Source organism: Salvia splendens, chromosome 9 (genome assembly GCF_004379255.2).
Source record: "Salvia splendens isolate huo1 chromosome 9, SspV2, whole genome shotgun sequence".
Lineage (NCBI taxonomy): Eukaryota > Viridiplantae > Streptophyta > Magnoliopsida > Lamiales > Lamiaceae > Salvia > Salvia splendens.
The window spans coordinates 309,339-322,609 of NC_056040.1; the positions used below are offsets into that span (position 1 = coordinate 309,339).

The window sequence follows — 13,271 nt, forward strand, 5'->3', positions numbered from 1 at the left end:
TGAGCATCTGTTTGGCGCATGTAGGCATGTGCTTGGAGGAGGCCGGCTTCATCGTGCGGGACCCCATTTCGTACGTTGGGGGCGGCTATGTCGTGGCTTGGACCGGCTTCATTATCGTCGTTGGCCCAACTAGTCAGTCATACACCTTCATCTTCGACAATCATGTTGTGCATGGTAATACAGACGTACATTATATCAGCAATGCAGTCGATATGCCACAAACGCGTTGAACCCCTAATTGCAAATCGCGTATATATAGTGTTTTGAAAATTTAAAAAAAAAACATTAAATTCGCTCGCCGATTGCTCGCCGGTCATGAGTCTGCAATGGCGGCAAGCAGACCGGCGAGCGCATCGGCGAGCGCTCGCGAATCGGCCAGAGCTCGCCGATTTTTTAGCCGAAATGGCGCTCGCCGGTTCCAATGGTTCGGCGAGTGGACCGGCAAGCGCCATTTCGGCTAGCCGGCCCGCTCGCCAGTCGCCGCCATTGGAGATGCTCTAATCAATGATAAATTCCCATGTGAAGTGAAGAGAGGGAAAATCAGTCCTTTTCTTACCAAACATGTCACACATTGAACTTGAGAGGGTGTGATGGGATACTTGTACTAATATTGCCTTGTTTTCACTTTTTTTTTAAAAAAAATTTGGGTTGGACATGTCACATTGGGACTTAATGTTGGTGGGGTCTCAAATTTTTGAATTTATCAAATTTTTGCAGAACCCACTGCGAATTTGACAATTTAAAAAAAGGGCATTTAAGGGAGTATGGATGAGATCTTCATGTGAGGGATTTGATAAGAAAAAAATGTACACTACTTTTGTGAGCTTTGGGATTCTTGGTGCATTGTCATTCTGTAAGCTTTGATAGTTTTCACTTTTCATATGCATAGCATTTATGAAAGTAATATTGGTGAAATAAACTTGTTAACATAAGTTTTTGTATATTGCCCTTGGCTTAGGTCATGAGAGTGGGTGTGTAACACTTTTCTTTTTTAATTTGAGTGGTGAAGGATGAATCTTATACTATGTATTTGAGCAAAGATGACATTTTATCATTGAGTGTGTATTCTTGTGAAAATGCACCTTTTAGAAATCATATGCTTGTTGGTAATATCATTTGGTTTAAATAAAGATACATACTCTATACCTCAGTTATTAGATCGTCATTCTACCAACTAACTATTAAACTCATACTCTCTCTTATGCATTATATGTCTATATCAACAAAGCCTCAACTTTATCGAAACCCTTTTATTTTTCCTTGTCTTCATACAAGTTACAACATCTAGGTGTGTAATATTATTGAACACATTATTTTTTTTAGAGATTTAGAAATGCGAGTACAGTAGACATTTATGTTACATTGTTTAGTTGAGATATACTATGTAAGTTACATTTTTGGAAAGGACTTGGGAAAATATCATATAGTTTCCCTTATATATGGATATTTCTTTTTTAGTTATGTTTCCCTACAAATTTTAATTAAATGGTAGGTTACAAAATCACTTCAAATAAATCATAATAAGTGAGCCTAACCCAATATGAGAAATGGGCCATTTGGAAGATATGCTGCTATAAATACATAGAAGAATCCAGAAGCTAACATGTTTCTATACCAAAATACTAGTAGTAGTATTATTTAAACTGAAATTGGGCCTAATCTATTACTCAATAACGTATTACTATTTATCAAAGTTTACCAAAATATAATCTTTGTATAGACAATTATAATTTATATTAAAAAAATACTCGGTATTAAACTAGTTGATAGAATAACGATCTCATGACTAAAAAAATGTTCTTCTCTACGTGCCCTTGTTACAAACCAAGCTTCAAACTTAGCTTGTGTGAATGAAACCAAAGGAAGAGACTTTACATTGGCGGCAGGTCTCACCACTTTTGCTGTTGAAAGAATAAATCTCACAACAATGCTAATTGCTCAGCTTCAATATTACTCATCAAATCTACAAAACTTCCCCACATTCCATCCCCTTTTTATTCATCATGTGTTAAATGTTAGAAAATCTATGAGATCATCGCTTCACCAACTACGCCACAAATACGATTCATGAGCAAGAAAGCGTAAAATTTATACCAAAAATAAGATGTTGTCTGTCTTGCTCGTGTGAGCAGTACAAGCAGAGATACAATCGCCACAACAAAGTGTGTAGGCGTTTGAAGCCTTCTTCTTCTTCTTCTTCTTCCCTACCAAAACCTTACATTCATCTATATCATCTGGCTTTTAATCTGTCTGCATTCTCAAAAAAATTAATCCAAAAATCCCCTTACTCTGAATCACTCTCCACAGTTCCCATACCTTTCAAACCTCTTGGTTTCTGCAATAAATCAAATCCCAATTCATCATGGAATACTTACAAAAAATGACTTAGAAAATCAAGAACGCATGTTTCAAATACCTTCTTAGAAGTCTTCTTCTCTCTCACTTCATACCTCTCCTGGCACAAGTCTGTTAACCACGCTCCCGGGCTCACCAACTACAAGAAAAGCAATGGGACGATGTTATAATTTCAAGAAACGCTGCTATCAAACATGGATGGAAGTAAAGACAAAGACTCACTAAAATGGTTCTTTGGATCAACTTAGCCCTTTTCTTGGGCCTTTGAGGCGGTTTGCAACCCTTCATTGCCATAAAATCTTCCTCCTTCTCTTTACTCGACAGTGCAATCAGCAGCTTTGGCCAAACGACTTTCCTGTTTTCCTCCTTTGGATCCACGAACAATGCCTTGGTAGCATCATCAAATCCACCAGACCCCCTTGTTGTGTAGTACCTGTCTTCCTTCTCGGGCGAAAGGGATGCCAAAGCTTTTCGGGTGTCATTTGCTATAGATCGACTCACACCTAAGTCCCTTTAAACAGATATACCAACTATGAAAAAAATGATCACTCCACTTTCACAAAACTATGTAGAAAAGGCTAGATACTTCTTAGTTCAACTAGACCATCAACAACACCTAAGCAATTCTACTTGATAGAAAGAAAGATTCAAGAACCACAGCCCAAATCCATAAATTCTCCATCACCAATTCATCCCATTTTGCTCCAATAAAAAACAAAACAATTACTCCATCAAAGAAAAAAACCTCAAAAAAATGTAAAGATTCAATTTTTACCTGGTTGAACGATGTGGGGATGGAAGAACACTCCCATCTTTACTGCAATTATTATCCACAACTCTAGAAGTGATTTTCTTCTTCACCACAGCGCCGCCGCCGCCGCTGTCTGATTTTCCGCTCAAAGGAGAGTCCTTAACTTTCACACACCTCATCCTCTTCCTCTTCCCCCACTGCAGCTTATCCATATCCAAATGCTGCAAAATCTGGGGAAAAAAAAACCACAAAAAGTTGAATTGAGATCTTGACTTGTAAACACAAGAAATGCGCATAATCAAACAAAATGTGGCTGCAAAAGTCAAACCCACCTCAAGATCTGCCGGTAAGATTGTTCAAAAGTAGCAAATTTTCCCCAAATCTAACAATGATACAAATACAATCACCAAAATCTCATTCCCATGCAGGAAAAAACAGTGCAATATAGGAGTATCTGTTTCAGCAGCGTATGTAAGTCTAGAGAGAGACAGTGAGAGGAAGACAGAGGGACTCTCACTCACTGAATGAATGAGGGAGTTTTTGTTGCAGCCCAAAAATTGAATTACAGAAGAAATAAAGAAAAACGAAAATTATGTACCTAGCAACAATTAATTTTGTGTTTATCATGACTAAATTTTGTTTTAATTCATTTTTTAGAAATCTCCGATGGTAATAGGTCAGTCAGGCTAGCCACAAACTCATCCTGCCACATCATCAGGACAAGCAATAGACTAGCAATAGGCTAGCCATAATAAACAAAATTATAAAAAACAAATAATTAACAATCACACAAAATACGAAATTAAATTTACGACACAGATACGGGAAAATTCAATAATAATAGTAAAATTAAAAAAATTACATTAATTAAAAAAAATCTAACGACGTGTAGTCCTCCGCGCCGACAACTCTTCAATTAAATCCTTTTAGAGTCGAATATGAGCATCCACTTGGCGCATGTCGGCATGTGCCTTGAGGCGGCCAACTTCATCGTGAGGTACCCCCCTTCGTACGTTGGGGGAGGCCACGCCATGGCTTGGGCTGGCTTCATTAGCATCGTCATTAGCCCAACTAGTCAGTTGTACACCTTCATCTTCGACAATCATGTTATGCAGGATAATACAGGCGTACATTATATCAGCAATGTAGTCGACATGCCACAAACGCGTTGGACCCCTAATTGCCGCCCATCGAGACTGGAGCACACCAAATGCGCGCTCCACGTCCTTGCTCGCCGACTCCTGCTGTTTCGCAAAGTAGGTCTTCCTCTCATCTGATGCGCATCTGATCGTCTTCACAAAGACGGGCCACCTAGGGTATATTCCATCCGCCAAGTAGTAGCTCATATCATGCTGATTCCCGTTGGCGATAAAACTGATGGCTGTACCGACACCCTGGCAATGCTTGTTGAAAAGAGGCGACGAGTTGAGGACGTTGATATCATTGTTCGACCCGGCTACCCCAAAATATGCATGTCAAATCCACAACCGGTAATCAGCTACGTCCTCGAGGATCATCGTGGGATTCTTTCCCTTGTAGTCGGTCGTGTAGAATCCTTTCCTAGCAGCAGGGAAGTTCTTCCACTCCCAATGCATACAATCCATGCTGCCCAACATCCTGGGGAACCCATGCTTTTCCTCGTGCATCTGCATCAGATCCGGACACTCTTCAGGGGTAGGGCTTCGAAGATACTGATCACGGAATATTTCAATGACGCCATGACAGAAATTCTTCAGACAATCCAGGGCAGTCGTCTCACTGATGTGGAGGTACTCGTCCAACATGTCTGTCGCGCCTCCGTAGGCCAACTGCCTGATTGCCGCAGTGCACTTTTGTATAGATGTGTGGTCGGGTCTGCCAGTCGTATCGTACCTGAATCGGAAACACAAATATCGACGCTCCAAAGCATCAACGATACGCATAAACACTGCCCTACGCATCCTAAAACGCCGTCTGAAAAGAGGTGCCCCAAACCGCGGCTCCTCCGCAAAGTAATCTTCGTATAGCCGCTGATGTGCAACTACGTGATCCCGATCAATCACTGCTCGTCGGTTGACAACGGGTGGAGGTCGAGGTACCGCCGGCTGCAAGGCCCTTTGTATCAACTGGTTTATCTCGCGGGACGTATAGGCCTCTAACTCTTCGTTCATTTGTTGTTCGTACTCCTCAGCATCACCACCACTACTACCACCCCCGTTACTCATTTCACGTTGTTGCTCTTGTACAGAAATGAAGATGGAGAGAAAACTCGTTAAAACAAGTGGTTCGAATGAAAATAACGTGCAAATCGAGTATATATAGTGTTTCGGAAAATTAAAAAATATAATAATAATTGAGCTGGCCGATCGCTCGTCGATCGGGAGCCTGCAATGGCGGCCAGCCGACCGGTGATCGGACCGGCCAGAGCCCGAAAATCGGGGTCGGGTCGCCGATTTTTCCGCCGAAATGGCGCTCACCGGTTCTAATGGTTCGGCGAGCGGGCCGGCCAGCGCTGGGAATCGGCTAGCCTGTCCGCTCGCCACCATTGGAGATGCTCTTACTCTTTCTGTATGCTTATTTAAAAGATTAATTAGTACAGTAGATTACTAATTTTTATCTTTTTAATTTGTGGGGCTTTTGCAAGAAAATAAAATGTTTGGATTTTGCAATTTTCATTTTGGGTATTAAATGGACGGTAGGATGAGCTTTCCCTCCAAATCTGCCACGTCAAGCAGATATGGGTCACGTGACACTCACGCTTTTCTGTGTTGGATTCTAAACAAAGGCCCATACTATTTGGGCCTGAATAAATTTAATAAACTCGTGTAAAGTAATACGGGGAATCGATATAGGAGGAGTATGTAACTTTGAATATAAGAAAAAAGAGATTTTAAAAGTAAGTATCTCTCATTTTATACAGGTTTATTTTATGTGTCAAGTGGAGAAAGTAGAATAAAAGAGAGAATAAAACAGAATTAAATGTGTTTCCATTTTTAGTAATGTGTCATTTTAGTTTGAACAAATAAAAAAAAGAAAGTGGTTCATCTTCAGCGGAACAGAAGAAGTATTAAATATGTATTCTGAGTGGAGAAAATTGTGAATCATGCGGTAGAAATGATAAATAGGTTGATAGATTAAGGAAAACTAATTTTTGTAAACATATCAAAATGATAAATAAATTACTGTATTTTAAACGATGAAAGAAGTAAGTGAAAATGAATGTTACTGACATCATACTAAAAAAGGAAAAACATTTACAACAAATAAACTAATCAATGTGGGTTCAAACAGAAGATGACAATTAAAACAGCGGCATTAGCCATTAGGTGCACAAGCAAAAGCATGTAGTCTAATACTACTTGTTTAATAATAGTGAATTTTAAATTAGTCGAAAATGCAAAATAGAAAAGAACAAAACAATGGTATAACGCCAGCTTTAAGTTATGTGTTTTTTTAGCATTAATAAGCGGAAACAGCTGTTAGTATCTTCCATTTTTGGCCGAATTATATTCATCAATTGGAATATTAATATTTTTTTTAAAACTAGCATTTTGTCTCTATTCATTATTATAAATATAAACACACAAATAAAGACATTTTCGAACGTCATTGCTAAAGATCTGTATATTCATCTTTCAAATTTCTTAAAAGACTAACTAATAAAGCTATAAGTGAGGAAATATTATTATTTGTTACAATGCCACATATAGTATTATTTATTCTAAAAAATATATTTATGGTGTGAATGAACATAGCTGGCCATTTTTTGAGCTGTATATAAACCCCCACAATTAGCTTCATCCCAACACCAATCTCCTCCTCACAAACCCCTAAACACACACACACACACACATAAATATACCTTTGTGTGTGTGCATTTTTATATATCACAATTTTCTAAATACATTGAAATGGAGGCCACGAAAATGATGGTTGTTGCATACATGCTCGTTGTATTGGTGGCGCTCTCCGCCGTCAACGGCGCCTCTGCGGCTGAAGCTCCAGCTCCGGCACCCACCTCGGCCGCCCCAGTAGCCGCCATCCCGGCTTGCTTGGCATCCATCGTGGCTATGGCTTTTGCTCTTCTCTTCTAATGATCGCTTGATTAAATCTTGAAATAATTTCATACTCCATTATTTTCATGCTATATCTTATTTTCATTGTATTGATGTGGGATTTGGTTGAGCATTTAATTTTAATATAGTATTTTTTGAATAATGATGAAGTATTAATCTTTGAATCTTGACACTCTCAATATTTGGCTGGCTCCCTACTAATATAAGTACTACAACAATATTCTTCCTTCAATAAGATTTTTTTAGCGTAACACGCAATATAAATTTCCATTTTTATTTAAACAAATACATATTAATTATTAACTTATACGTAAAAAAAATGGTTGGTGTCTTGGTGAGGTTCCAAGCTGGGTGAGTTTGTGTAAGAGAGAGAGGTAAATTATGAGGTGAAGTGTATAATAAGTTACTAACACCACTTTAATCGTTTTAAAAGTTACAATACTTGCACCATGCAATTATTTACAATATTGGTCTATTTACTATCAAATTGAACAAACATGTTGCATTATTAACAATATTGGTCTGTTTACGATCAATTAAATCAATCGAAAACACACACATGGACGAGCCTTTAAGAAATAAAAAAACCACTCATTATTTCAATTTGATTTCAATAAATATGTTAACTATAAAAAGTGCAACATAAATGTGGTGCCATCCTTTAAAAGTCATGTTATAAACAAAAAAAAAAGAAATAGAAGTGACTTTATACAATTAGCACTATAATAACGACTCAACGGTTGGATGTGAAGTGATAAAAAGAGATTTTATTTAGTGGGCAGCTTTTCAGGATCAAAAAATACCAACTAAATTTAGTGATAAGTATAACCATGTTCCAACCCAAATGACAGCCCACCTGCAATTATCTAGCATGATTATGACAAGGTAACAAACAACAACATAATCTAATCATATCTTATTCCAACTACCACATGTCCCATAAAACAACTGGTTTTTATTCCAGATTTCAATTATGAAAAGGAGAGAGAGAAAGAGATATGGAATAGCAGAAATCCACAAGGCAAAAATTTCACTCGGTATCAAAAGGCAATCCTCATAACAAGTAAACTAAAAAAAGCTCTGATCAGTCTCATGTGCTAATAGTACATAACTAAGTATAAATACGGTTACAGACAGGTCCAAGAGATAAGCAAAATGACAGTGAGACGATCCCGAACTCACTCAGTCAAAGCCTCAGAGTTGCTCCAGAGGCCCATCATGCTGGAAAAAGGCTTTACACAATCAGATCAGGAGCTTCTCGATGGCGTCCTGCATCACAAACAAATCATAGATGAATTAATATCTTGTCAAATAACTACAAATGTTCGTATAAAAGTATTCACAAATCACCTTCAGTTGCTGGATTTGAGATTTCAACTGACTTCCCTCGTTGCTTGTCACAGAACAGGCAATCACTGGTCTGGTGACTCCACACGCCCGACCAAGAGCTTGCTTGGATGGAACAAACACATACGGCACATTCTGCAATCATATAGTGCATATCAGTTTGTTTAGTCATTCGCCAGAAACTACTATGATCAACTACATCAAGAAAGTGCACTCAAAACTATCAGTTATACATTGTCCTTTGGATACAATATCATCATTAGCAACTAAGTTAGTACTATATAGCAAGCATAATGCTAAATAAAAACAACCTAATACGCATTACAATTGTGTGTTAGGCACATCATTCAAACTGGAGAAACATTTCCAAATTATTTTGGTACATAGTTCAACATACGAGCAAACAAATATCCTACTACATTCAGATGATTCAACTCATAGACTATAACCAGCAAGCTAAAATGATGCTACAAAAGAATAAATCAACCAATAAGTCAAAGTGTGAAGATAAGAATAATCTAAACACAAGAAAATCAAAATTAATCTTTATAACTACACATATAATATCAAAAGCTCAGCACTTGAGCAAACTCAATGCCTCTCTCCACAGAATAATGGAACAATTACATTTTACTAAGCCAACACAACTAAATACCTTATCTTCAGCGAGAAGTGGAAGATGAAGAAGAATCTCAAGGGGCTCAGTATCAGCAGCCATCACAACGAACTCAGAAATCCCTCTGTTCAGAGTCTTTGTTGCTGCAAATCAATCAATCACCACATTTCCAAAACAACTCAGCATTCAAGCAACACCAAATCCCCAAAAAAAACGTATAAAACCACCCTACCTTCGTTAGCACCCTTTTTGAGCTGCTTGTAATTGGCAGCTTGCTGAACCAAATCGAGAATTGTCATGGAGAGCTGGCTATCCGCCAACGGGTACGCTTTCGGATTCACAGCTTCAGCAGTCTACACAGAAACACACACACCGAGTTGAGCAACCATAAAAAGTCCAGCTAAAATAACCGACTGTGTAAACATGAAACTCAAAATTGAGAAGCCGAAAACAAAGTATGAATGAATTATACCATGATGATAGCGGATAGCTCTCAAACTGCACCGATTTTGAGCGCAAAGGATTCAACAGAAGATTTATAGTAGGATTTTGAGAGTGCGCTGAAATGAATTAGGGCTTAGGGCGAGGGTATAAGAAGATTATATAATTGAAATGGGCCTCGGCCCGAAATCAAACATGTTTATATGCATGTATAAAGCCCATATTTGTTCAACTTCTTAAATTTATTATACTTTGCTCCTATATTAATTCGATTCATCTTTTTTTAAGGGATCAATAATGGTTCCTCCTATCCTTGTAATCGTGTCCATTAGTAGAGGAGAAACATTCCTGGTAGTTCAAATCCAATGGCAGATTCAGATTAAATACGAGATCGACCTCCTCATAGTCGTGATGATCGAACACCAATAACAGATTCGGGTGGAGTACGAGGTTGTCTGACCCCACCCGACTCGGAAAACTCTATTACTAATTTATTGAGAAATGATTAGCATTTATTATATGGTCAACATACTCTCTATTCCAAATTTTATGGTTATTTTAAAATATATAGATTTAATTTCATTTGATTTTCTATAAATGGGCTTGGAAGTAAGGATAAAAAAATATTGACCATGTCCAAAGTTCTTGGCTTCGATTATGCATTTCACTCATTTTGCTTATATAGTAACTACCTGCACAACAGGCTCATATATTTGGTTGGTTGAGAGAGAGAGATCATCTTTCTCAAATAACTACATGAATAATATACAATGGAGGAATATATTTTTGCATGTAACTCTTTCTCAAATAACTACATGAATAATATACAATGGAGGAATATATTTTTGCAAAATTTACATGATACAAAAGGGTATATAGCCCCTACATATAATAAGCATAAACAAAAAAGGGTAAAAAAGAAGAAAAAAGGAAGGAAAGAAAGGAGGAGACAAAGAAACAAGCTCTGGAAGTTTTCTTTTTCTTTTTCCCTTCATGTTTTGGGGGGTTAGGGGGTGACTGCTGATTATCACTTACTTCTTGCAGCCGGATACAACACAGGCAGTCTGAGTTGATTGAGCTCACCTAGTTCTCGAAGTCTCTCGACGTTAATACTCTCGATGAAGAAGATGTCTCGCCCAAGGATACAGACGCGAGGGATGACGCCCACACCCGAGCATTTCTTGCCCTTTCATGGAAGTTCCTGGTTTTACAAATCTTCAGCTTGCTCAAAATTCTCGTCACATCAATAAGTTGGAGAGCATGACTGAGAAGCTGCCTCGACTCCCCCAAAATCCCCAGATTCAGATGAGGAATGCAGGCAACCCATAGTGCTGATAGATCGGACACAATTTCTGGAAAGAAATACAGAAATGCTCGAGAGAGAACAAATACTAGGGAAAGTACAAGGTAAGGTTCGCTCAACAAGGTTTCTTTCAGAGATGCTCCATCCCAAACCTGAAAGGCTTCCTCATGGCGATGCGTTTCTTCAGCTATATCTACTACTTGATCTAGACCTGAAATAAATAAAAATATTCAAGAAACTGAAAAAGAATGTGGTTCCCACTGAGAGTACTATCACAAAAATCTGAATACATACAAGAGATGATGATTTTGCATATGCAATACCTGTGGTTATTTTGTAGAAACTCACGAGTGACTGGAGATCTTTGCTACCATGATGTCTAATCCGTGTTGTCTGATTCACTATCAGCAGTGACGGCACACTATGAATGCCATATCTAGAGAAAACACTGCACACAAATATAGGTTAGATTTTGATGAAAGCTGACATTTGATTAAAAAATAGAGGTTATAAACCTCCCAGTGGCCAGAGGTGTCGTCGACAAGATTGTCTATGCTCATTAAACTGTCAACAATGCATACCACAAGTCCACAAGACAACAATAGCTTAATTATGTCGAATGCCATTCGTCCCTATATTATCTTAAAGGAGCAAACTCAACTGAAGTACTCTCTACCCCAAGATGTAGTTGGATGGTATGAGTGCCAATCATTGATTTATAAGAAACCCGTTAGTTGGGATTCCAGTCGACGAAATGTACATGAAATGAACATAGATTAGATCAATAGAAATACCCACCTAGGCATGGCCGAAGATTGTTCAATCATCACATGTTTGATCTGAGGATACATGGAACTGAGTATAGAAAACCTAGGCTTGAAGATACTTGAGAAAGGACACCAGGGGGCATAAAACAAAACAGCCATATATTCATTCTTCCTAATGGAGGCGATAGCTTTATCAAGTGCTTCTCCATTCACCTTCACAAATATGTGGTTATCAATTAATGATGAATAAAATAAACCAACATAATCTTCTAGAATTTGGCACATCAAAAGGAATAGAAATGGAAAAGTTTACTTGAAGCACTTCGCACATTGCTACTCACACACAGATCAATCCAAAGTTGTCACTCAATATCACTATATAAAATTATACATACACTAACCGGAACACACAATCTTAGAGGATATGTGTTTGAGGTTTCTTAGATCGTTCTATTTGTGATGTCCAAGTGGCAGCTTGAGACCCTGGACCAAGTGATCTATGCAACAGTTGATTGAATGATAGGAGAATTAATAAGCCATTTAAGCTTCAAACACAATCCATAGTTTCCTTTTATCACGTTGTATCCTAGAATGCCAGATTACAATAACAGGATATTGAACGAACACCAATAGTCGAACACATATTACCAATAGTCCAAATCAAAGCTAAGAGAATTCCACTTATCATCTACAAGGAGACGCATAATTAGCAATTCAGGCAACCATGCTCTATAATCACACCTAAAAGTAAAGTTCTGTGACAGCAGGTGGAGAAATCAGAGCACCAAAAAGGTCCTCAAACAAAAACCCAAATTCCACAACAAACATGAACCCTAATTGTAAGGTAATCATATGATAATCAGCAAGCTCAATAACTATCCATGAACATCAACCAATTACAGAAAACTCCGAATCTTTCTAAGCTCAATTTCACCAAATACTACAATAAAACGAAAACAAATTCCAATATCTAAGCATACAACACAAAATCATTCAATCAATCAATCAACCAGAAAAAAATACCTGAAACGGTGAAGAAGTGAAGGGGCCGGTAAACGGGCACTGAGAATTGAGATCGTGAAGAAATGGTACGGAATCCAGCTGACAAATAGACGAGGAGGAAGAATCCAAACGCAACGAGGTTGCTGATTCCGTCATCACACACACCATCAACATTAACACGCATTTTCCCATCGAAATATCCATGGACAACATCAACAAGTTCCCGAATTCCCCCAAAATAAGAGATTGGAAAAAAAGAAAAGAAAAGTAAACCTTAGAAATTAAGCTGGAAATGATGAGCCCCCAAAATCTAAGGATTGACCAATCTATCTTCTCTTATTCCTCCTTTTTTATAAAGTTAATTTTTTTCCCCTAGTTTATCGATTAATTTCATTTATCTTGTTGTGATTAATAAATACTACTATAATTCATGATATATTTTACTATAGTTTCCTAGAGTCGGACAATAGAGGCAAACATGTACACGAACATGAGGTTGATCCAAGTTATGCCTTTTAGATATACGAGTTTTTCTCATCTCACTTGACTTAGACATCGGCTGAATTTTAATTCATTAGATTGTTGGATGCAAATATTTTTATGCTCAAGTAATTGAATGTGAGAAATAAGATAC

At 37.9% G+C, this 13,271-nt stretch overlaps 3 protein-coding genes across 3 annotated transcripts; all 3 read right to left on the reverse strand.

Moving 5' to 3' along the window:
- Nucleotides 1-2,064: 2,064 nt before the first annotated feature.
- LOC121746994 lies at nucleotides 2,065-3,658 on the reverse strand. Its single transcript, XM_042140966.1, has 5 exons — nucleotides 3,439-3,658; nucleotides 3,131-3,336; nucleotides 2,578-2,866; nucleotides 2,417-2,494; nucleotides 2,065-2,335 (listed from the first exon to the last, which is right to left on the reverse strand). Exons 2-5 carry the CDS (start codon nucleotides 3,316-3,318, stop codon nucleotides 2,285-2,287), a joined length of 606 nt encoding a protein of 201 aa, XP_041996900.1. The 5' UTR covers nucleotides 3,319-3,336; nucleotides 3,439-3,658; the 3' UTR covers nucleotides 2,065-2,284.
- Nucleotides 3,659-8,165: 4,507 nt separating this feature from the next.
- LOC121746818 (NHP2-like protein 1) lies at nucleotides 8,166-9,716 on the reverse strand. The gene is made up of 5 exons (XM_042140752.1): nucleotides 9,597-9,716; nucleotides 9,357-9,477; nucleotides 9,164-9,267; nucleotides 8,512-8,643; nucleotides 8,166-8,430 (listed from the first exon to the last, which is right to left on the reverse strand). The coding sequence occupies exons 1-5, from the start codon at nucleotides 9,597-9,599 to the stop codon at nucleotides 8,404-8,406; spliced, it is 387 nt and encodes a 128-aa protein (XP_041996686.1). The 5' UTR covers nucleotides 9,600-9,716; the 3' UTR covers nucleotides 8,166-8,403.
- A 632-nt stretch (nucleotides 9,717-10,348) lies between these two features.
- Nucleotides 10,349-13,081, reverse strand: LOC121748300 (5'-adenylylsulfate reductase-like 5). The gene is made up of 4 exons (XM_042142563.1): nucleotides 12,659-13,081; nucleotides 11,667-11,848; nucleotides 11,192-11,316; nucleotides 10,349-11,079 (listed from the first exon to the last, which is right to left on the reverse strand). The coding sequence occupies exons 1-4, from the start codon at nucleotides 12,848-12,850 to the stop codon at nucleotides 10,649-10,651; spliced, it is 930 nt and encodes a 309-aa protein (XP_041998497.1). The 5' UTR covers nucleotides 12,851-13,081; the 3' UTR covers nucleotides 10,349-10,648.
- Nucleotides 13,082-13,271: the final 190 nt, after the last annotated feature.

Bases quoted from the DNA above. Each gene is read 5' to 3' on its own strand.
- LOC121746994 (XM_042140966.1), bottom strand. From the start codon at position 3,318: ATGGATAAGCTGCAGTGGGGGAAGAGGAAGAGGATGAGGTGTGTGAAA. The intron at 2,867-3,130 runs GTAAAAATTGAA...ATCTGTTTAAAG, and splicing joins TCCCCACATCGTTCAACCAG to GGACTTAGGTGTGAGTCGAT. The intron at 2,495-2,577 runs GTGAGTCTTTGT...CTTTTCTTGTAG, and splicing joins TGATCCAAAGAACCATTTTA to TTGGTGAGCCCGGGAGCGTG.
- LOC121746818 (XM_042140752.1), bottom strand. The intron at 9,268-9,356 runs GTAGGGTGGTTT...ATTGATTTGCAG, and splicing joins CAAAAAGGGTGCTAACGAAG to CAACAAAGACTCTGAACAGA. The intron at 8,431-8,511 runs GTGATTTGTGAA...TTTGTGATGCAG, and splicing joins CTCAAATCCAGCAACTGAAG to GACGCCATCGAGAAGCTCCT.
- LOC121748300 (XM_042142563.1), bottom strand. From the start codon at position 12,850: ATGTTGTCCATGGATATTTCGATGGGAAAATGCGTGTTAATGTTGATG. The intron at 11,849-12,658 runs GTATTTTTTTCT...ATATTTGTGAAG, and splicing joins TCACTTCTTCACCGTTTCAG to GTGAATGGAGAAGCACTTGA. The intron at 11,317-11,666 runs GTGGGTATTTCT...ATTTGTGTGCAG, and splicing joins CAATCTTCGGCCATGCCTAG to TGTTTTCTCTAGATATGGCA.